The 25,192-nt window shown below is 38.6% G+C and overlaps 1 protein-coding gene across 1 annotated transcript; it reads left to right on the plus strand.

Annotated features, from left to right (window-relative positions):
• Nucleotides 1–7,912: 7,912 nt before the first annotated feature.
• IFNB1 (interferon beta 1) lies at nucleotides 7,913–8,476 on the plus strand. The gene has a single exon (XM_045563018.1). It carries the CDS (start codon nucleotides 7,913–7,915, stop codon nucleotides 8,474–8,476), a length of 564 nt encoding a protein of 187 aa, XP_045418974.1.
• Nucleotides 8,477–25,192: the final 16,716 nt, after the last annotated feature.

Below are 25,192 nucleotides of genomic sequence, written 5' to 3' on the forward strand. Positions count from 1 at the left end.
TCCTCAAGATTCATCTACATTGTCACACATGGCAAGATTTCCTTCTTTTCTAAGGTTGAATTATATTCCATTGTGTGTGTATGTGTGTGTATATATATATATTTTTCTTAATCCATTCATCTATCAACAGTTAGGTTGTTTCCATACCTTGGAAACTATTGTGAATAATGCTGCAATGAACATGGGAGTACAAATATCTCTTCCAAGAAATGGGATTGATGAATCATATGGTAGTTTTATTTTTAATTTTTTGACAAACTTCCATGCTGTTTTCAATAACAGCTAAACCAATTTACATCCCACCCAGCAATGTACAAGGGTTCCCTGGACTTTTCTTCATTGGAGGATTTTTGATAACTGATTCAATCTCCTTCCTCATCATTTATCTAATAGACTTTTCCATTTCTTCATGATTCAGTCTTTATAGGTTATCCAATTTGTTGGTGTATAATTGTTCTTAGTAGTTTCTTGTGACCCTTTGCATTTCTGTAGTATCTGTTGTAATGTCTCCTCTTTTATTTCTGATTTTATTTGTGTCTTCTCTCTTTTTCATTATCTAACTAAAAGTTTGTCAATTTTGGTTATCTTTTAAAAAAACTAGTTCTTAGTTTTGTTGATCCTTACTAAAGACTTTGCTGGCCTTCCAAGATATTTCTGAAAGATTATTTTTGGCTTAATTTCTGTTCTGCCACTGCTTATGGACTTCTCAATAACTCTTCATCTTGTCTAATTTATCATTCTTTGATAGGGACACTTTTTCTTGAAAAATAATTGAAGAGATGAGGAGATGGGGAAGACAACTAAAATTTGTATTTTTAGATAGATACCTAATAGTCCTGTGTAATTATATTGAAAAAAGAGAAGGACAAATTGCTTTCTGTCTCTAAAATTCCTTATAGGAAAGCAGTTCTAAATTAAAATGATGATTTCAAATGACTAGAAATGTCTTTCAAGTTTTACTTTCTAAATGTCACTCTGTCTCTTTGAAAAACCTCATTAACCACAGGAAACTGATACAGGGACTGGAAGTAGTTCTTTGTACACCAGAAAGTTGGTAGGAGAGAGGATGTGTGCAAGTACGATGTCCATGAAAGTGTGAAGTGGAAAATGGCTTCAAATAACAGAGGGAAAGATGACAGGAAAGGGCTGGGGTATTAATCCTTGGAATGCAGGAGGAAATATATCAGGCTGGTCTAAGAAGTAGGTCTCCCTGGTAGACAGAAGGTTAAATGAATTTTCCTGGTTATTATGATAAAACTCTAATAAAATAAGGGAAATTAAGCTAAAATTAAAAATATCATCTTCCTTCTTAAGGAAGGAACTTTAATCCATTCATAGGGGAACATCTGCTGTGCTTAATAGATCCTCAGGAGAAGGGGTAGAGGAGAAACTTCATAAAGGCAACTGGAAGCAAAGTATTAGGAAGCACCTCATGAACACAATAGCCAGAAGTAGGAAGAAAACAGAGAAGAAAGCAAAAAAATGAATTCCATTTTTCTTATTCTGCATCCATCCCTTTTTCCATTCCCACAGCTACAGCCTTTATTTTCACTCTCCATAGCCATGAGAGCCTCTGGGCAGAACTTTTTCCTGCCTCTCCCTGCTCTAGTCACTTCCAACATTTCTGCCTATTGTTCTGCCCAGGGCAAAACTCCAGTCTCTTCTCTGCCTTAAGACCTCTTGAATTAAGTGCAAATGCTACACTCTGGCATTCAAGACTCCCCACAGTACAGCCCAGGCTGATTTTTCCACCCCTTGATCTCCTTACTTCCTAACACACTGACTGTCGACAATTGAAGCTCCCTGTGTTTGCTCCTGCAAACTTGTTCGTTCTCCTAGCTCTATTCGTGCTGGTGCCCTGCCTGGAGCTCTGCTTTCTGTCATGGTAGCCGTTAGCCACATGTGCCTGGTGAGCACTTGATACATGACTAGTCCAAATTGAGTTCTACTATGAGTGTAAAAATATGCATCATATTTTGCAGATTTTGTATAAAAATTTAACTATCTCAAGTTTATATTGATTACATGTTGAAATTATAGTATTTTGGATGTATTCTTCTAAATGAAATATACAGTTAAAATTAACCTGTTACTTTTTATTTTTTAATGTGGCTCCTAGAAAATTTAAAATTGCATATTTCTATTGGACAGTGCCAATCCTGAATGCTCTCCACCATGTCACCTCACCACAGCCACCTCTACTCTTGGTGATCGACCCACTTCTTTAGGTGCATTGCCTGCATTAGGGGCAATGAATACTCCCTAATCTTCCCTGCCAGATGTAATTTCCTTTTCCTTTTAAATTTGCCATCACCATCATGGTTGGCACCATGAACCTATCTGAAGGTATTGGCCGTGGTCTACTTAGTATTCTAACTGTGGTATACAGCAAAGAGCACAGGTGTGAATGCAATCCACCCATCTTATTAGCTGTGTCTTGGGCACATTATTTAGCCTCTTTGAGCCTCAGTCTTCCCCTCTGTAAAACAGGGATGACAATAATCCATCTCAAATGTTTTAGGATTATTCAGAGAATGGCAAGCCCTCAATAAATAATAACTAATACTACTGCTACTACTACCACCATAGTTGTTTTTATTCCATTAGATTATTAGGGCCACTGGATAAGGGCAGGATAAGGAGACCCTCAGCCCTCTTTTGCACCTGGGGAGGTCAACTCTATACAAGCTTGCAAGTCATCTTGGAGGGCTGAGCCCCAGTGACTCCTTGGACAGTCTCCCCTCTTCTGAGTGGAATAGGCCCTCTCTAGGTTGACAGACCTCTGAAGTTCCTTGCATTGGCTTCAGGGCTGTGAGCCATGGGATGATTCCAGGCTAATCTAAGGATGCTTTCTAAAAAGAATACACCCTGAGGAATTTCTCAGTCACTGACATAACTAGATATTTATGAGTGGGACAGCTGAGGGATGGTTTTGCTTTTTCTAAAACTCATTGTTTTAGAAATTCATTGTTTCCAGAACCCATGAGATGGCTAAAGTTCTGCTAGGAGCTGGCATGCAAAGGCCAAAATGGCCAGAGAGAACAAAACGCAAAGAAGAGGCAGAATAACCAGAAAGGTCAGGGCTTATTCATTTATTTTACAGTGTAGATTATTGTATTATGAAAGAATACTTGTTTGCTAGTGGAAAATGAGAAAACACAAAGAGAAAAAGGGGAAAAATCACTCTTTAAGTTTCACAAGCCAAATAAAACCACTATTAAAAAGTGTTGGTATACTTCCTTTCATTAATTTTTCCCTACATATTTTCACACAGCTGTGCCGTGTGTACAGTTTTATGTCCTACTTTTTTTTTTTTTTTTTTGAGACAGAGTCTCACTCTGTTGCCTGGACTAGAGTGCCGTGGCGTCAGCCTAGCTCACAGCGACCTCAAACTCCTGGGCTCAAGTGATCCTCCTGCCTCAGCCTCCTGAGTAGCTGGGACTACATGCATGCGCCACCATGCCCGGCTAACTTTTCTATGTATTTTTAGTTGTCCAGCTAATTTCCTTCTATTTTTAGTAGAGATGAGATCTCAGTCTTGCTCAGGCTGGTCTCGAACTCCTGAGCTCAAACGATCCGCCTGCCAGAGTGCTAGGATTACAGGTGTGAGCCACTGTGCCCAGCCTATGTCCTACTTTTCAATATAACTGGATGTTTTTATTTTCTCATGATACAAGTAATACATGCTCATTACCTGTGAAAAAGTTTAAATGTGAATAAAACAAAAGTTAAAATTTAGTAATGTTTATTAAACTCTCTCAAATAAAATGAAATAAATCACAAAGGTAATTACCTAATGATCTAGTAGCCTAATAACCCTAACTCTCAGATATCTTCTTATCATGAGGAAAAACCCACATACAAATAGTTCTAAAGGTACAAAGTAAACAGGGAAAGATTTTTCTTCCTTGCTGCATCCTCACCCCTGAACATTATTCCCTAGAGTAACTACTACTAATAGCTGAGTGATTGTACCCAGAGAAAAAAAAATCATATACATATATCAGCCCACATATGTATGTCTTTTTATTAATTTATAAAACAAATAATATATCTCTTATGTGTATTGCTCTTTTCATTAAATATATCTGTGACATAGGTCCATAGCCCTTGACTTTTCTTTTTAATGGCTGAATAATATTTCATTTTTTCCATACCATAGTATTACTTGATGGACGTTTGCCTTTTCTCCTATGACAGTATTGCAATGAACATTTTTATATGTTGTGTGTGTGTATATAATACACACACACACTCTGCAGGAATGGTTATAGGTAAATTCGTAGGCATGGTATTATAAGTTGAAGGGATAATTCCATTGCTTGAAATTTTATATTTTAAAATATACAACTAATTTCCACATGGTCTTTCCTTGTGAGCTAGTTTGGGTTTTCTCACAGCACGGCAAGCTCAGGACAGTCAGACCATCATGGCCAAAGTCTTCAAGAGCAAAATTTCTAGCTAACAAGAAAGAAGTTGTACATGATCTTTTCTGATCCAGCTTCAAATATACGGCAGCATTACTTCTACCACAGAAGTCAACTCAGATTCAAGATGAGGAGACATCGACCCCCACCTCTTGAAGGGTAGAGTCAAAGTCACACTGTAAATTACCACATGGAATAGTAGAATTTGTTCAGGCTAATTAAAAAACAAAAACAAAAACCACCTTTTCCACTCTCCAAAAAGTTTGCATAAATTGATACTTCTGTAGAGAGTATATTAGAATATACATTTCCCCATGTCCCTTGCAAATCTGATTGGTGAAAAATGGTTACCTCATTACTATTTTAATCTACATTTTTAGATCAGTAACATTAAGTAGATTTTTATATCTTTATTGATCCCTTACGTTTTTCTTAGTATCTGGCTATTTATAAACTTTTCTATTGGATTGTTATTAATTTTAGGAGACTTTTGTAAGTGAAGAAAATAATGCCTTTCTTATTGTACATTATACATACGTTTTTCATATTGTTCTTTCTTTTTGACTGTTTTTCACTGTAGTGAAACTTACAATTTATCTATAGTCGTATCTATCAATATTTTCTATTATAGTTTCTGGGTTTACATCTTGCTAAGAAAGATCTTCTGTACTCCAATATTATTTTTAATATATACACTTTTTTCCAGATTTTGGTCATTGACTTTATAATTTGTTCCATATAATATTATACTGACCCTATAATATTAAACCATCCTCACTTTCCTAGAAATAACTCTCTTTGGTCAACAAACTATTTCGTATGTAATGTTGGATTCTAGACACTAATATTTTTTCCCAGATTGAGGCTTTTTTTCCAGTGCCAGATTTTCCCGAAACTTCTTATTTTTGTGATATATTATTCAGCAAGCTTTAAAATTCTTTCTTTCATTTCTAATTGTTCCCTGCATATATTACTTCATTTCTGAGTTTTTCTAATTCCAATTTAAGTTGTCTTATATGATTTCTTAATGTTTTTCGACTCCTTTGATAACAGTATATTACAATTTTGATCTATATTGTATGCATGTATTTCCTGGGCTATTTTCATTATTTGTAGAGATATTCTACTCCCTAGTCTCCATTTTCTAATAATCACTTTGTATGAGATTTCCTCTCAATACTTTCTGTTGCTGGGTTTTAAAGGAACTCATTTTTCCTGAACTAGAAGTGGGTGAGGGTGATTTTTCTAACTTCACAGAGCTCCCTCTTCTGTTGCTTTTGTGAAGTGTTCAGAAACATAGCAGCTTTGGGACCTTTTTTGATAAGAGCCATTCTCACTGAGTTAGGTGACATCTTGTAGTTTTGATTTGTATTTCCCTAATGATTAGAGATGTCAAGCACCTTTTTATATGTTTGCTGGTCATTAGTCTGTCTTCTTTTTGAAAAGTTTCTGTTCATGTCCTTTGCCCATTTATTAATGAGGTTGTTTGGTTTTTTTCTTGTTGATTTTCTTAAGTTCTATATAGATTCTTGTTATCAGCCCTTTATTGGATGCATAGAAAGCAAATATTTTCTCTCATTCCGTAGGTTGTCTATTCTCTCTAATGATAGTTTCCCTGGCTGTGCAGAAGCTTTTTAATTTGATCAGGTCCCATTTGTTTATTTTTGTTGCTGCTGTGATTGCTTTGGGGGTCTTCTTCATAAATTCTTTGCCTAGACTGATGTCTATAAGAGTCTTCCCGACATTTTCTTCCAGAATGCTTAAGGTTTCACACCTTAGGTTTAAGTCTGTTATTCATCGCGAGTTGCATGGATATGGAACACTCTTACACTGCTGGTGGGACTGCAAATGAGTACAACCCCTGTGGAAAGTAATTTGGAGATACCTCAAAGAACTAAAAATAGAAATACCATTTGCTCCAGCAACCCACTACTAAGTATCTATCCAAAGGAAAAAAAGACATTCTATAATAAAGACATCTGCACTCGAATGTTTATAGCAGCACAATTTACAATTGCAAAGATGTGGAAACAACCCAAGTGCCCATCAATACATGAGTGAATTAATAAAATGTGGTATATGTATATCATGGAATACTACTCCATTACAAAAAAACAATGGTGATCTAGCACCTCTTATATTATGCTGGATAGAGATTGAGCCCATCCTTCAAAGTGAAGTATCAAAAGGATGGAAAAACATGCACCACATGTACTCGCCATAAAATTGGTACTAACTTACCAACACTAAGGTGTTCATGTGGTAGTAATACTCACTGGGTGCTGGTCAGGTGGGGGGCTTGGCGAGGGGTAAACCCACAACTAATGGAAGTGGAACACACTGTATGGGGGAGGGACATGCTTGTAGCCCTGGCTTGGGCAGGGCAAACACATTACATGTAACCAAAGTGTTTGTATCCCCTTAATCTCCTCAATTAAAAAAAAAAAAAAACATAGCAGCTTGCTTTCTGAGTTCTTCACCTGCACCCTAGTTGGGATCTTCTCTCTCCTTGTCTCTGTTGTTTCTATCCTGTTCAAATGTGATTACACTTGTATCAGTTTCTCATCAGTGTAGGGTCCTATCCCAAAAGGGAGCCATGGCTGGTTGGTTTGAAAATTTCTCATACCCTAGACGATTTCATTGCCTTTCAGAACTTTCTAAGACTCTCTCACATTCGTCCACTATTGCATTGGACAAAACCTCTTCCAGTTTTAGATGCTATTCTCTGATTGGCTTTTCAGTAAATAAAACCTATCCCTCAGTATCCACTGGTATTGGTTCCAGGACTCTCTCCCCCACCAAGATACCAAAATCAGAGGATGCTCAAGACCCTTATATAAAATGATAGAATATTTGCATATAACCTACACACACATTCTTTTATACTTTAAATCATCTCTAGATCACTTATAAAACCTAATACATGTATATGCTGTGTGAATAGTTGTACGGCTGTATTTTTAAATTTTATATTATTTTTTATTGTTGTATTATTATTTTCTTACTGTTTTGGTTTTTGTAAAAATATTTTCAATCTGAAGTTGGTTGAATCTGTGGGTGCAGAACCTGCAGATGTGGAGGAGCAATTGTACCTCTTGGCTGTTTTGAGGCTCTTGAGTTCTCAAGTCATTTGCTTTCTTCCAAGTCTTTCTCTTTCTCTTTGCCTTATCAATTCACATAAACTTCACAAAACATTAGAGATCCTCACAATTTGTATATCTTTTCCCCTAACATATATATATATACATATATATAACATAAAATAGGAGCTTAAATAAAAAGAGTTTTAGAAACTACTAAAAATTTAAATGACATAGGAAAACTGAAAGGGGGAACTGAAAGTGGGAAATTCCTCTGAAATAGAAAAGACCATCTCATATAAATAGGCCATCCCCATGGAGGAAGGACATTCACACTGCCTGCTTCTGAAGACTTCGCTCCGGCAGGGGCACAGGTTGTAAGGCAACACCGTTCCTGTTTTCATCATGACCAACATGTACATCCTCCAGATCACTCTCCTGTTGTGCTTCTCCACTACAGCTCTTTCCGTGAACTATGACTTGCTTCGATTCCGACAAAGAAACAGCAATTTTGAGTGTCAGGAGCTCCTGCAGAAATTGAATGGAAGGCCTGAATATTGCCTCCAGGACAGGATGGACTTTGAGGTCCCTGAGGAGATCACACAGCCACAGGAGCTCCAGAAGGAGGACGCTGCCCTGTTCATCTATGAGATGCTCCAGAACATCTTTGGTATTTTCAGAAGAGATGTCTCTAGCACTGGCTGGAATGAGACCATTGTGGAGGACCTCCTTGCTAAATTCTATCAGCAGATGGACCGTCTGGAGACAATCCTGGAAGAAAAACTGGAGGAGGAAAACTTCACCACAGGAAAAATCAAGAACATCCTGCACCTGAAGAGCTATTACTTCAGGATTATGGGGTACCTGAAAGCCAAGGAGTACAGCAGCTGTGCCTGGACGATTGTCCGAGTGGAAATCCTCAGGAACTTTTTATTCATTAACAGACTTACAGCTTACCTACAAAACTGAAGATCTCCTAGCGTGTGCCTCTGGGACTGTACAATAATTTCAAGCATTCTTCAACCAGCAGAGGCTCTTTAAGTGACTGACAGCTAATGCACTGCCTTTGAAAGGATAATAGAAGACTTTAAAATTTTTACTAATTTATGAATTATTTTATTCTTTATTGGAACTTTTACTTTTGAAAATAAATTATTTTTGATATAAAAGTCAACATGGCAGTTTTAATTTTAACTTGATTTATATAGCCACCCATATGAAAATTGCTGAGCACCCAAAATTAGGTGTTCTTTATAAAATGTGCCTGCGAAGTAGTAGAGTTCCTAACTCCTGCCTTTGAGGAATGTAAAATCCAAGGAAGCCACATGGAAATATACAAGGTAATAGACAATAAGGGGACCTGAACCTTATAGGGGAATAAATGTTCTCCGAGATTGAAAGGGAAGAGGCAAGCAGGAGGCTCTGGAGCTAGAACCTGGGCTGCCCACTCCTCCTACTTGGTGCTCCAGCTTCTCTGGCTGTAAAGTTAGAATCTGGCTGCCACCAGCATAGCCAGAGGAATATGTCAGCTCTTGTGTTCACCCTAAGCTCTCCCCTGTTATTTGGGGGGATACTCTGCTCCTCAAGGGATTTAAAAATATTTGTGTGCCCCTTCAAGCTTCAGGAATTTCCAAGACACTATTCAGTAGCAATTCCTTTATTGTGCTCTTCATGGGATAGCCAAGATGTGTGGGTCTCTTAGGGGAGCTGAGGACCTCTGTCTGCTGCCAGTGCTACAGGCACCAGAGGAAAAAGAACCCTCTTTATACCCTTGCTATCTGGTTAACTTTCTCCCCAGTTTTTCAAAAATCCAAGTCTGCTTCTAGTACCCCTCCTGCCTTGTTCATACAGAATTCCAGGAATATCCTTATTTGGTTTTCCTGCTGCTCTGTGTCTCTGAAGCCACAAACTTCCTAAAGCCAAATCCAAGACAGGTGCAGCAGTTTAAGCCCAGTTTTTAAGACCAGCAAAAAGCCAGAGAGCATGGGAGAAAGGGAAATTCAGATGGCATAAGCAGGGAACTAATTTTTTCCTGGGCTTACACTGGGAAAAATCAAGCTTTCCTAGGAGTTCTTTGGTTACCTGGCCAGCACGTGCCAACTGGTTAGGTTTTTGTCTTGGTAGTGAACCTCTTGGGAACTTGGGTTATTATGGCTATTACTGTCACTAACAGCTGCCATTTACTGAGAGATTCTAGTGAAACAGGCACTGTGCTGAGCTCCTATGTAGATAATTGGATTTAATCCTCTTCACAAGCCCCTCAGGTGCACAGTTACATTATTGCCATTTCACAGGAGAGGAAACTAAATCTCAAAGAGATTTACTTACTGCCCCAAGGTGACATAGTGACCTCATTCACTCCATGGTATGTGGAAGTTTCAGAAAGAGGCACAAGGGGAAGAATCAAAAAAGTCTTTATTTGTATCTAGGCATTTTCTCCTAATCATTACAGAAATCTGAGTTCCCTTTAAAGGAACTCAGGAGAAGAAATCTGTCTGTAGAGAGTTCCAGAGAAGCTACTTTTGTGCAGACAATGAACTTAGGGCTCCCTATTCCAGCTCAAGGTGGGTAACACACCTCTGTGCAACCAAGAAGTGCCATCCTGGTGGGCCTGCTGCCATTGACTCCAGCCAGTCAAGTGCCCCATAAAACAACCAAGCTTCCTTCTTCCTCCAACTCCCCACCTCAGCTCCGCCAAAAGCCCTTCTGCAGCTGGGCTCCCTTTTGTCTGGAGTCAAGGACAAGATCAGCAAGTAGAAACACAGAGCCCAGGAGGTGTCTAGAGTAGCCAAGAGGATGCTGAAGGCAATGAACCCCTACTGTCCACTGCCTTCTCTGGCTGAACTGCTAAACTGACCCCGAAACCGGCAAGTTCCTGGAAAGACCCGCTCTCTGACTGTGTGCTGGGGCCAGAAGGACCAGACAGAGGCTTCCTTTGCAGAATTGCAAATATTGTGTCACAGCTGAGCATGTCAGCCCATCCAGAATACCAAAAGTATAATATGTTCATCACCAGTAGAGGATAAATAACAATTGAAATTCATTCCAATAAAAATGAAGGAGACTAGCCCAAAGGTGTAGATTTGCATATGCTGAACAGATGACTACGTACAAAGGGTAAGGTAAAATAACAATAACTTTAGCTGGCACCAGAATACCTCATAAGAAGAACATTGTTTGTTTAGAAAAATATCTCATGAGCCTCTTGAGATTGAAGGTGAGATCTTCAGGTTATGGGTGTAGCAATGCAAAAGATAGTGAAACACCGATAACATGTTTTTGTGTATCAGCTGGTTTCTGAGTAGAAAAGAGAGAGAAATCCCCTCAAAAGCCTGGAGCTGTGATGCTCCCTGGAACATGGCAGACAGTGAAAAACCTCTTGGTGGAAATGAACAAAGAACTTTTCAGAACAGGGTATCTCACATACAACTTGAAATTGTGTGCACCGATGTGTTGAACTCTTTCTACTATCTTCTCCAAATCTTCAGTAGTGATTGCTACCCACAAAACGTTCTTGTGTGTAGAATTTCTGTGTATCAATCATAGAAAGTGTCCAGGTCGGTATTTGAAACAGTATGGAGAAACAAGCATGGGGTGGCCATACCTTCACAAATGAACCAAATTAGTGGGGACAGAAGGCAAAACTATGACCTCAGAACCACCTTCCCCCTTCCCACATCGTGCCTTCGGAATCTAAGGAAATCTTACTGGGCACACTGTGCTTCCACAGACCTGGGTCAGAAGATGCACCATCTTATCTAGCTCTTGAGCAGTAAAATGACCCTGGTAAACATTTGGGTTACATGTAATTATACAGATGTGTCCTAAACACATGAACATGCAGATGCAGGATACTATCGGTATACATCTGTGTAAGTCTTTTCTGCAGTTAACAAAGCTCATATTTAGGCACTGTAGGTGACATTGAACACTTCCAGACACTTGGACTACATCTGATCGGGGACTTGATAATAAAATACTCTTAAGAAAACGAAAAGAACATACTGCAGACTGGGAGAAAATATTTGCAAATCACACATCTGAAAACTCAATAAGAAAACAAACAACCCAATAAAAATGGGTGATATATTGGAACAGACCCTTTACCAAAGATGTACAAATAGCAGATAAGTACATAGAGATAGTGAAGCCTCCCTTGAGGATTTTTGGTGGGTTAGTGTGGGGGCTGGGCCTAGAAGAAAAGATGGATGGATGGAAAGAATGTGAGCAGGTGAATGAAGGGTCAGGTGAAAACGCCTGCCCGAAGCTGCTTGTTTGCTGTGTGTAAAGGTCAGCTGAAAACAGCTGACCTGTATGGAAGTTGTTAAGGAAATTAGCGAACAGCCCCCAGCCTTTGCACATGTCCCTGGAAATAAATACGGGGAGGAACTTAGCTGAGGAGGCCATTTTCTCCTTCAGACTTTAGCCTTTTCACTTCTCTCGAAACACTGTGTGTTTCAAGTAATTATTCATTCCTTCGCTACTGAGCTCAGGAGTGAAAAGCAGCCGCTGCGGTTTAGATCAGATAATGAATGTGAAATGGTTTGATTACAGAGAAACCCTTCCCACCGTGGCCCTTTCTGAGGAAGGTCCCCCAGCCCTCTTGGCCGAGCTCTATATGGTGCATGTGAGGTCTGCCCAGCGGAGATGGTAGGGCCCCTATCAAGGTGGAGTTTTGTCTCGGCTGGCCTGGCTGTGAGACATACCGAGAGAGCCAGCAGTTGGTAGGAGAGTCAGGAGGCGAGTGGCACTCAGAACCAGACCTTGCCCATTACCGTTGCTTTCTCCAAATCTGTTGCACCGATGCGGTTGTTGTGCCTGAAAAATGGACTATTTTATAAGTCCTTTTGTTCTCAACATTAATTGTTGCTTTTAAAATACCAGTTTAATTGTCTAAAATTTCCTAGAATAGTTTAAAACAATCCCCAAATTGGACTAGAAGTGCAGTACAGAATTATACTCTCCTAGCTTAGTAGAATCAAGTTAATCACTTAACATGTTAATTGACTTGATGGAGAGTACAGGCAGTCCCTGGGTTATGGACGACCTGACTTATGGTGTTCGGTACTTACAAATGGGCTCCTGAGGTTCCCCATAAGGATAATTTATAATTAAATAAACAATTTGGAACTAGTTTCTTCCACACATGTAAACACACCTGCATGGTATAAGCGGTTTGTCGGAGCAGCACCTTTATGCTAGCAGCTAGTCTCATGCACAGATAGTGGAGCACGTGATAGAAACACAAGAACATGAAGAACCAGAAGATCCAGAGCCAAGAAAGTTGATGCCAAAAGAACTAACTGAAGCCTTTCATTTCATTGAAGCAGGGTTTGCTAAGCTTGGGGAGCAAGATCCTAACACTGAGCAGTTTGCAAAGGTTTACTGTGCAGTTAGTAAGAACATCAGCTGCTACAAGGCCATTTATGATGAACAAAAAGAAAAAAGCTGTGCAAACAACCCTAGATACCTTTCTCAAGAAGTGGATTTCCGTGGTAAGCTCCCTCCTCCAGCAACAGAATCAAATCCTGATTCTCCAGCACCATCTCCATCATCACCTTCCGATTAATGGATTAATGTTAGCTGCCTTCTTGCCTCAAAGATGCCCCTTCCACTAAGCAAGACATCGATACAACATTATAGGTGAGTGCTAACCTCTAAAATTCTTTTTTGAAATTTCTCCTATCTTCTCCCTAAACTTTTTGTATGAGTTTGTTTTTATGTTGTTTGTTTGAATTAAAAGAAAGCACAATAGTTTCTGTAATTTACTATTACAGTACAGGGGTACTATTGTTACAATATTACACTGTATTATTATTACCACATAAGCCAATGTAGTGTTGTTATTGTTGTTATTATTATTATCACAGTATATGCGCTGTTCATCAGGAATCTGAGTTACATACAAATCCTACCTAAAAACGTTCTCAGGAACGTATCTTGTCTGTAACTGGGACCACCTGTACTCCAGAAACTTGGTCACATCAAATAGTTATCACCAAATCGCAAATTCTGTTTCAACTGACATTCTGTTTTGAAATTCCTGCTTTGCTTTATAATTCCCCATGTAGGGTATTCTTAGAAAACCTAAAATGCATTATTTAAATTATATTCCCCAACAATTAGCCTAGGAATTTAAAAAATGGAGCCCACTTCAAAAGACCCTTTTAAGGAAGTGAAAAGACATGTCATAGTCTGAGAGAATATATTTGCAAATCTTATAACTGGTAAAGGAGTTGTATCAATATGTAAAGAACTCTCAGAACTCAATGATAAGAAAGCAAATAACCGAATAAAAGATGGATAAAACATTTTAACACCTATGTCACCAAAGAAGGTACACAGATGTCAAATAGGATAGGAAAAGATGATCAACATCATTAGGCATTAGGGTAATGCAAATTGAACCACAATGAGACATCACCACGTATGTCTTACAGTGGCTAAAGTTAAAGACTCACCATATGAAGCATTGGCAAGGAGGTGGAACCACTGGAACTGGAGAGTTACAGCTGTGGACCAAATGGAACTCTCAAAAAATGGTACAACTGCTTTGGAAAACTATTTTGCAGTTTCCTAAAAAGGTAAACATATTCCTGCCATATGACTCAATCAGTCGACTCCCTGGTATTTACCCAAGAGAAAAGAAAGCTTGTGTCTATACAAAGACTTGTATATGAATGTTTATAAGGAGCTTTTTTAAATTTCAAAATATTATGGGGGTACAAATGTTTTTGGTTACATGGATCACTTTTGTAATGCTTGAGTCAGGGCTATAAATGTGCCCATCACTCAAATAGTGTTCACTGTACCCATTAGGTAGGTTTTCACCTCTCCCCTCCTCCCCCTGCCCTCTGCTTTATTTTCACTGAGTTTTACTTCCCTCTGTGCACATGTGTGCTCATTGGTTAGTTCCAATTTAATAGTGTTGTTTGTTTTTCCATTCCTTAGATACTTCACCTAGAAGAGTGGTCTCCAGTTCCATCCAAATTGTTGCAAAAGGCACTAATTCATCCTTTTTATGGTTAAGTAATATTCCGTGGTATACATATACCACATTTTGTTAATCCACTCATGAATTGATGGGCACTTGGATTGATTCCACATCTTTGCAATTGTGAACTGTGCTGCAATAAACATTCAAGTGTAGGTGTCTTTTTGATAAAAAGACTTCTTTTCCTTTGGGTAGACACCCAGTAGTGGGATTGCTAGATTGAATGGTAGGTCTACTTTTAGTTCTTTGAGGAATCTCCATACTGTTTTCCATAGAAGTTATACTGATTTACAGTCCCACTAACAGTGTGTAAGTATTCCTTTCTTTCTGCATCCATGCCAGCGTATATTGTTTTTGGACTTTTTAATAAAAGCCATTCTAACTGAGGTAAGGTGATATCTCATTGTAGTTTTAATTTGCATTTCCCTGATGATTAGTGATGCTGAGCATTTTTTCATATGTTTATTGGCCATTTTTCTATATTCTTTTGAAAAGCTTCTGTTCATGTCTTTTACCCACATTTGTATGGTTTTTTTTTTCTTGCTGATTTGCTTGAGTTCTTTGTAGAATCTTGTTATTAGCCCTTTATTAGATGAATAGCTTGTGAATATTTTCTCCCATTTTGTAGGTTATGTATTTACTCTGTTATTTCCTTAGCTGTGCAGAAGCTTTTTAATTTAATCAAGTATCATTTATTTATTTTTGTTGTTGCTATAATTGCCATTGGGATCTTAGTCATAAATTCTTTGCCAAGACTGATATCTAGAACAGTTTTTCCTACATTTTCTTCTAGAATTATTATGGTTTTGAGCCTTAAATTTAAGTCTTTTATCCATCTTGAATTAATTTTTGTGAGTGGTGAGAGATAGGAAACCTGTTTCATTCTTCTGCATTTGGCTATCCAATATTCCCAGGACCACTTGTTGAATAGGGTTTCTTTTCTCCAGCATATATTTTTGTCTGCTTTGTTAAAGATTAGTTGGCTGTATGTGGATGCTTTTATAACTGGGTTCTCTATTCTATTCCATTGCTCTATGCCTCTATTTTTGTACCAATACCATGCTGTTTTGATTACTATAGCCTTGTATTATAATTTGAAGTCTGGTAATGGGATGCCTCCAGATTTGTTCTTTCTGCTTAAGATTGCTTTGGCTATTCGGGCTCTATTCTGGACCCAAACAAAGTTAGAATTATTTTTTCTAGATCTGCGAAATATGATGTTGGTGTTTTGATGGGGATTGTATTAAATCTGCAAGTCACTTTGGGTAGTGTGGACATTTTCACAATGTTGATTCTACCAATCCATGAGCATGATATGTTTTTCTGTTTGTTTGTGTCATCTGTGGTCTCTTTCCTAGGTACATCATAGTTCTCTTTGTAGAGCTCTTTCACCTCCTTGGTTAAGTATATTTCTAGGTATCTCATTTTCTTTGTAGCTATTGTGAATGGTATTGAGTCTTTGAGTTGATGCTCAGTTTGACTGTTACTGGTGCATAGGAAAGCTACTGTTTTGTGTACACTGATTTTGTAGCCTGAGACTTTTCTGAATTTATTTATCAATTCCAGGAGTCTCTTCGTGGATTCTTTGGGGTTTCCTAGATACAAGATCATATCATCAGCAAAAAGCAGTAGTTTGACCTTCTCTTTCCCGATTTGGATGCCCTTTATCTCTTTCTCCTCCTTGATAGCTCTCCCTAGAATTCCCAGTACTATGTTGAATAGAAGTGGTGACCATGGGCACCCTTGTTGTGTTCCAGTTCTTAGTGGGAATGCTTTCAACTTTTCCCCATTCAGTAGCATGTTGGCTGTGGGTTTGTCATATATGGCTTTTATAATTTTGAGATATATTCCTCCTATGCCTAGTTTTTTGAGGGTTTTTATCATTAAAGGGTGCTGAATTTCATTGAATCCTTTTTTCTGCATCTATTGAGATGATCATATGGTCTTTGTTTTTGCTTCTGTTTATGTGGTGAATCTCATATATTCATTTATGTATGTTGAACCATTTTTGCATCCCTGGAATTACCCAAACTACTAAATATACATTCTTGCCATCAGCACTTGGAACATTCTCCAAGGCTGATTATATCTTAGGCCACAAAGCATGTCTCAACAAATTCAAAAAAATAGAAATTATACCATGTATCTTCTCAGACCACAGTGGAATAAAACTAGAAATCAACTCTAAGAGAAATAGTCAATTTTACACAAAGTCATAGAAATTAAACAACATGCTGCTGGACAATTATTGGGTCAACAATGAAAATAAGATGGAAATCAAAAGATTCTTTGAATAGAACAACCAAGGGGACACATGCTATCAAAATCTATGGGATTTAACAAAAGCAATCCTAAGGGGAAAATTCATAGCCTGAAATGACTACATCAAAAAGACAGAAAGATCACAAATTAACAATCTAATGACATATGTCTAGGAACTAGAAAAGGAAGAGCAAACCAAACCCAAAGCCAGAAGAAGAAAAGAAGTAACTAATTTCAGAGCCAAACTAAATGAAATGGAAAACAAAAAAGCAATATAAAAAATCAATGAAGCAAAATGTTGCTTCTTTGAAAAGATAAATAAAATTGATGGACCTCTATTAATCAGGAATAGAAGGGAAAGGACCCAAATAAGCTCAATCAGAAATGAAAAAGGAGATATTAGAACTGATACCACAGAAATACAAAACATCATTCATGAATACTATGCAAATTTCTATACACATAAACTGAAAAACTAGAGGAAATGGACAAATTCCTGGAAGTACACAACCTCCCAAGATTCAATTAGGAAGAAATAGAACTTCTGAACAGACCAATAATAAGAAGCAAGATTAAAGCAGTAGTAAAAAATCTTTCAACCAAAAAAAGCCAAGGACCAGATAAGATGGATTCAGAGCTGAATTTTACCAGACCTACAGAGGAGTTGGTACCCATACTGCAGAAATCATTCCATAATATTGAAAAGGAGGGAATCCTCCCCAACTCATTCTATGAAGCCAGTATCACTTTGACATTAAAGCCAAGAAAAGACACAACAAAAAAAGAAAACTACAGACTAACCTCCCTATGAATATAGATGCAAAATCCTCAGTAAAATACTAGCAAACCAAATTCAAGAGCACATCAAAAAAATAATCCTCCATGACCATTTAAGGAGCTTTATTTGTAATAGTCCAAAACTGGAAAAACCTCAAATGTCCATCACAAGTGAATGATTAAAGAAAGTGTAGTACATCCATAAAATGGAATACTATTCAGCAATGAAAAGGAATGAAACACAACAACATGGAAGAATATCCAAATAATTATGCTGAGTATAAGAAGATAGACCATTAAAAAGTTCTATATTGTCCAATTTTATATAATATTCTGGAAAGGAAATTTATATTAATGGATATTTAGGTTGCTTCCATCTTTTGACTATTGTCAATAATACTGCTATGAACACAGGTGTACAGATAGCTATTCAAGCCCCAGCTTTCACTTCTTTGGGGTATATACCCAGAAATGAAATCACTGGATTGTATGATAATTCTATGTTTAATTTTTTTGAGGAATCATCAAAGCAATGATTTTTAAGCTGTGTCTTCATAATGGAAATATTTGCAATGATAGCATAATGCAGACACAACAGCAATAGCTACATTTCTTAAGGAATTTCTGCAAGGGATTCTGCTGAGAGTGTTCTATATATCCTTCTGAGACCCCTATGAGGAAAGTATTGTTCTCTCCTTTTATTCATAATAAAACTGAGGTTCAATAGGGTTAAGTAACTTCTCCAAGTCCACAGTAGGTAAAGAAGAGAGACATATTTGGAACCAGAAACCAAACTCTTTACTACTTGTAATCATCTACTACCACCCAAAATATTATTTTTATCTGACTACATATCATGAATATTGTGATTTAGAGAAGAACCAAGAAGCTCTATTGCCTGGTGGCTCACCCCATGAGATTACAGGTCCTGCCTTTGCACTAAGTGCAGCACTAACCTCCAGTGGCTGGTGGGGACTTTTGCGGAAAGGGCTGCTGTCTTCACTCAGCAGTTGGTCTCCCTTTCATCCCCATTCACACCCTTCTCAGACTCTCTTTCTCTCTTTTCCTCCCCACACCCAACCTTTCTCTGGGCAGAATAGCAGGAAATTCCCACTGCTCGCTCGCCAGACTCTACTGAGAATATTTTCTCTAAAGGTTGCTGTAAGCAACTGTCTAAATCATGAGTCATCAACTTCCCTGGCAAGGCTGCATTTCCTTCTCTCAACCACTATGATTTTATCTCCATACTAGCAAGAAGGCCCTGTGTGCAGTTTCCCTCTCAAGTCTGACACAAGCTGCTTTTGTTATCGCATACGAATTTTAAAAACTAAAATGGCCTACAGTGTTTAATGGAAATACACAGCAAATTTCTCTTTCCCTTCACTTTTTAATTTCTTAGCTCATTTTCTTTTTCTGTGAAAACCTAGAGGTAAAACAAATAATGTTCAAAGCAGAAGATGACTTACTAATCCAGAAATGCATGAATTGAAAACCTGTGAATTTAAAAGTACAAATTTTTTTTTTAAAAAAAACAAAGTTTGCTGTACTATAAGGGAAAAAGCACAGGGCATGAAGTAATACAGACCTGAGAGCTAATGTAGTTTCTGTCACTTCTAACTGTATGATCTTGGGCAAGTTACATAAATTGGAAATAACCATACTCCAAACTCTTCAAGATTGCTATGACAAATAAATCCAATAATAGGATGTATGACTTGGTCCAGCACAGGGCCTTGCCTATAGAAGATGCCCAATGTTTAACTTAATTAAAAGTGAATAAAAAGTATAGAAATTTCTTACACAAAAATAGATGGGCTCCTGAAGCACTCTTCCCTAAATCCTATACAAAAAGGCAAGTTCTTAGTAACTGGATAGTTGATTATAATGTTGCTTTCGTAATGGGATCTAAATGAATGTCATTTTTACCAAAGTCGTATTTATAGATATTAGGAAGGCATGTTTAGCATCTATGATTACAAAATATAAATAAGAAACTTCTAAAATTCTCATTTCAACATTTCCATAAGTGGGCCCCTGGAAGGTTATTTAAGAAGTGAGACCAATTGTTTCACAGATATTTGAAATGTCAAAAAAAAAGAGGGGTAGGACACACAGCCTCAGGGTGTGGGGAATAGTGATCAGGAAGGAGAATCAGTCTCTGTTGATCTCCTATGATGTATCTGAACTGTGTTCAGCTCATTACATATTACACTGGACATCTCTTGCTGGCATCTAGGGCCAACACCTACGGCTGTGAAAGTCAGGGAATCACCAACTCTGGGAATAGGCATCTTACCCAGGCTGGACCGCTAAGAACACTAGCATCTCCATGGCCACCATGACTGGTCAGGAGTAGACACATGACCCCAAAAGAGCCTATGAGAGTGACAGGAAGAACACTTGCTGGAATGCTGGGGGAAAAGGGAAAGTGGCAGGTGCCTGGTCCAGTGTAAGCCTGGAGCCAGGACGGCCACATCTTACTATGTGGCTTGTGCCCAGCACACCTCTAGATGGTGCCCTTCTGTGATAAGCCTGACTTGTACCACACTGGAAGATATGCTTAAAGAATAAAGTAAACTCACTTTAACAATAACCCATAACCCTTGGGCCAACTTAAAGGACAGCAGATGGGAAAGACAGTCAAAGATACAGTCCTGAAAATATTGTTTTAGCCATACCTGAAGCCAGGTAAATTCCTAAAATGTTTCTGAGCCTTGAAATAGGGTTAAAGGGGACTGGAAAATAAACTAGAAACCTACCCACCTAATCACTAACATCTCTCTCGTTTTGAAGCAATTCACCTGTATGCTCCTTCACCCTAAATTTTGCAAAGAGTGCTCCAGATAGATCTGCCCATCCTTAGAGATATGCGAATCCCATGCCTGACTGGTCCCTTCCTTGCCCTTCTTGTGTGACTAATTGTGGTCAGCAATTTATGAGTACTTTAAATTAGGGTTCTGCTGAATCTCTGCAGGAAGGTAACTAGGGCTTCAGAGTTAAACTGCCTTCACATTTCTATTTAAAAGGTGTGTCCTAGAGACACATAGTTTTGTCCTTCAACAAACATTTCCTAAGTTCGCACTGAATACCAGACTCTGTGCTAAGCACTGGACTCACATAGACAAACAAGATATGGACATACTTCTCAAGGAGTTCATTTTTAAGGGAAGGAAACTGATAAGTATATGACTAAAGATGATAGCATGATGATAAATGTCATTCTGACACCATGAGCAATTTCCTATGGAAGCCCACATGAGAGTATGATTTATTGTATCTGATGGGATTTGAGCAGCCTTCACAGAGGAGTTAATGTTTGAACTTGAAGTGATAGTAGCATTTTAAAATAAAAAGAATGGGAGAGAGGTCATGTCAAAAAGGAGGAAAATCTGAACAGAGTCATGAAAACACATGGCCTGTTCAAGGAATGCCACAAAGCACAGTGCGACTAGACAAGAGGTATTGAGTGAGAGTGGGAAGGAAATGAAGCTGAAATTCGAGTTGGGATAGATGCTGAGGGCCTAGAGAGCTGGGTTTTTAAGCTAAGGATTAGCAGGGTCAAACCCCTGTTTGAGACAGGAGCCTCTGGCCACAGCTGGAAGGGACAGTTGGAGCAGCGTGAGCCTGGGGGTGGAGGGCTGCCAAGGGTCTGAGCAGGAGGGGTCAGTTTATAGGCACATCCCATCGGAATTCAGTTCCTTGTAAACCTCTCAGCCTTAATATGCCCTTTTCTCTTCATGTTTACAAACTTAACTCCACACAGATGAATTTTTGAAAAGACTGAAATTACAGGTGTCAATCAGACCAAGAAGCAACAGTTGGTGTTGTGATGAACCACTTGCATAGCCGCAGAACCTCTTCCCTAGTGGCAGGGTGTATTAGTCTCCCAGGGCTGCTGTAACAAAGTACCACACACTAGGTAGCTTAACACAATAGAAATTTACTGTCTCACTCTTCTGGAAGCTCCAAGGCCAAGATCAAAGTGTCCGCAGAGTTGATTCCCTCTGAGGGCTGTGAGGGAGAGTCTGCACCATGCTCCTCTCCTAGCTCCAGGCGGCTTGCTGGCAATCTTTGGGGTTCCTTGACTTCTGCTGCATCACCCTGATCTCTGCCTTCGTCTCCAATGGTGCTCTTTCTGCATGCATGTCTGTGTCCGAATTTTCCCTTTTTGTAAGGACACCAGTCATATTGGATTAAGGGTCCACTCTGTTCCAGTATGACCTCATCCTAACTTAATTAATTACATCTGCAACAATGCTATTTCCAAATAAGGCCACATTCTGAGGTATTAGGGATTAGAATGTCTACATATGACTTCGGAGGGTGTGGGAGAGACACAATTCAACCTATAACACAAAGGAAGATGAAATGCCCCTTCCTCTTGTGTGTCGGGGTGTGTGGGGCATGGGTATCAACTCTTCTGTCGAGTTTTGTCCTGAAAGAAGGTCTCCTCTTTCCACCCCAGCTTCCTCCAGCTGCAGCAGGAGGAAACTGGGACACAGACAACTTCAACTTTCATTAAAATATGGCTACAAAGCCAAAATGAAAACCAAACAACTAAAATGCGGTAGAGACATTATGTTAAGTGAAACAAGCCAGGGACAGAAAGACAAATACCACATGGTCTCATTTATATGTGGAATCTGTAAAAGTTGATCTCATAGAAATAGAGAATAGAATGGTAGTTTCTAGAGGCTGGGACAGTTGGGCAGGGGGTTGGTGGAGGATGGTTGGGGAGATATTGGTCAAAAGATACAAAATTACAGTTAGATAGGGGGAGTAAGTTCAAGAGATCTATTGTATAGCATGGTGACTATAGTTAGTATGATATATTGTATTCTTGAAAAATGCTGAGAGAGTGGATATCAAGGGTTCTCACCACAAAAATAAGAACTATGTGAGACAATGCATTTGTTAATTAGCTAGATCTAACCATTTCATGATTATATACTTCAAAATATCATGTGTACATAATAAATACATATATCTGTAAAATTAATAAATTAAAAAAATTATATAAAATTACATAGAAATCTTCAAAGCCTATTAGAATAATTTCTTCTATTATATTCACTATAAACTTTATAAATACTTTAAAACACAATATATTTGGAGAAATGGCTCTAGACCACCTGGCCTCTGTTGGGCACACGTGGATCTTTGCATCTGTTGAGAAAAGATGGTCCACATGTAGGGAAAGGAGGAACATTCTATATTAGCTTCTTCCTCTTCAGGCTGCAACTTGGTCTCTCTTAGACCCCAACATAGTTTTGGCTTAATTTTTTACTGTTAAATCACATCCCTGAAATAGCAAATGTGGTCTGCATGAGAGATTCATCTTTTATTTTCCTAAATTTCTTATTATTTCTTATGGGCTAATTGGATTTATTAAGCCAAGAGTATTCAACCTCTCTGGGCTACATTATAATACTTTCTATAAGGATTGGCAAAGACAGGTTCATTCTCAAATTGCTATATCCCAAAACTTTAGTTTCACCCCAGGCTCTTGTTGGCTTGAGATATATGTGTGAAGAAGGAGGTGGGGAAGGTGGACAAACATCTACTACCTGTGTAGGACTTGCTTAGCACAATGCCTGGCATATAGTAAGTGTTCAGTAAATGGTAGCTTTTTTCCTCTTTGCAAGCAACTGTTATCTACTATTCTCTTGCTGAAATATAGGTGACTCTATTACAAAGCCCACCCATCTGTATCCAATATAAAATTTCACAAAATCTGCACAAAATCCCTGATAGCTCAATTATTCTCTTCTATGTAGTTAAAAAACAACAATGTGGTCAGGTAGTTTTCTGGTCAATAAGATACAACCTAGTACAAAGTCCATGGGTATCTCAAATATATTCATAGAATGAGAAAATGGCCTAGTCTCTTATCTTTGACCTCTATGCCCAATAAACTTTCTGTCTTGCATTGCACAGTTTCACAGACATTGTTGCCTAAACTCAGCCTCACGCCAGAAATCTCGTTAGTTGTATACTTCTAGGCTGACTTCACTCTCTATCTCCTGGGATGCCAGCCATATAAACACCAAGATGAAAAAGATGATAGGGACAATATTCTGTCTTTAGATGTCTTATCACATGGAGCTGTTATTAGTCCCTAATGAGCCCCTGTCCCCTTTTCCATCCTTGCTTCTCTGATCATTAACTTGGGAATGTAAAAACACAGGCAACCCATTGGATGAGTAATTGGGGACACTCAGACAGGGCCAAAAAGCTTCTAAAGGTTCTGAGCAAGGATGGTGGGCTATCAAGCTGTGAATAACTCCCAAGGAGACATCATCCACTCATGAGCAACAACTTTTTCACCAACAGTCTAAATACTTTCCTAATGTTTTCTTCTCTCTCTCTCCTTCTCTCTCAGTTTGATAGAAGTAATAAATGGAAATACCCTAAGAGAAAATAGTTGGGGAGTGAAGCAATGGAAGAACAATTTACAATTCTGATATTTTGACCTTAATGAACTGCTCTCATTGATCAACCAGAAGAAGGCTGTCCCATGGGACCTGCTGTTGATGGCACCTTGTTGTGATAGTAAGTGGTTGCCTACCTGGTTGTGTGTGAAACACAGTTTGCCTCCAGTAGAGAATGGCCCGTCAGTGATCTCATTAAACCAAAGCAGAAGGAAATAAATTTTCATAGATTTTTTTTCCCAGGTCTGACCACACAGTAATAAGATTTTCAGGTGTTCCAACACAATGATCTTCAACTAGTTGCACTATTATTTCCCTCCTGGCCAAATAACTAACCCAGGAGCACATCACCTAGTCACAGTGTTCTCTGCATGAATCTCATCTTTCTCAATACAGCATTTGAATGTCAAAAAATAGACTTGTCAAAATGCAGATTAGACATTTTGTGCTCAGACATCTGAGCACTAAAAACTTAAGTAAGTTGCTTTAAGTGGTGGGGTAAATAGCAGAGGCAAGATTCCAAGATGTGCAAAACTTCAAGTGGCTCAGGTAATGGTACTATTTAGTAACTGTTTTCATTTATTAAGAGCAGGGACTGTATTGAGGACACACACATTCGGTGACAGTTGAGAAATTCTTAATTTTCTGTGTATCTGTTTACACACTATTCATTCTACACATGTGAATTGGACAGCTTATCGCAGACAAGACATTAGAGACACAAGGCATGTCCTCAGGGAGCTTGGTCTTGTTGAAGAAGATGAGCAGTTACAAGGCAAGATAAATGCATTCACAGAAGTATGAGAACTGCAGAAATACGGAGAATGGAGACAAGTCCTTCTTGACACCCATGCCTGTGTTCTCTAGCTGAGGGAGCAGACACTCAATCACGAAGGCCAGCCTCATTTGACCATAGTGATGAGCCTGCCTTCTCTACCGCAGCCTGCTCAGGCCTTCGTCACTCCCACCCAGTAATCCATAGGCTCTCAAAGGACAGATGAGGATTTCAGCAGCCACCCTCAGGACTCTTTCAACTGAAAATGACAGAAACTCAACTCCAACCACGTTGAGCAATAGTGGGATTTGTTAGAAGGATGGAATTACTCATAGCATCTCAGCAATTGTTGCAGGAAGCTTGAGGATCTCAGGGACAGGAACAGGAGACTCAGTTCGAAAGGAAATCTTTTCTCTCCTCTTTTCATTTTGCATCTCCCTGAGTGA

This window comes from Lemur catta, chromosome 10 (genome assembly GCF_020740605.2).
Source record: "Lemur catta isolate mLemCat1 chromosome 10, mLemCat1.pri, whole genome shotgun sequence".
In the NCBI taxonomy this organism is placed as follows: Eukaryota; Metazoa; Chordata; class Mammalia; order Primates; family Lemuridae; genus Lemur; species Lemur catta.

Coding starts and splice junctions, on each gene's coding strand:
- IFNB1 (XM_045563018.1), top strand. CDS start 7,913: ATGACCAACATGTACATCCTCCAGATCACTCTCCTGTTGTGCTTCTCC.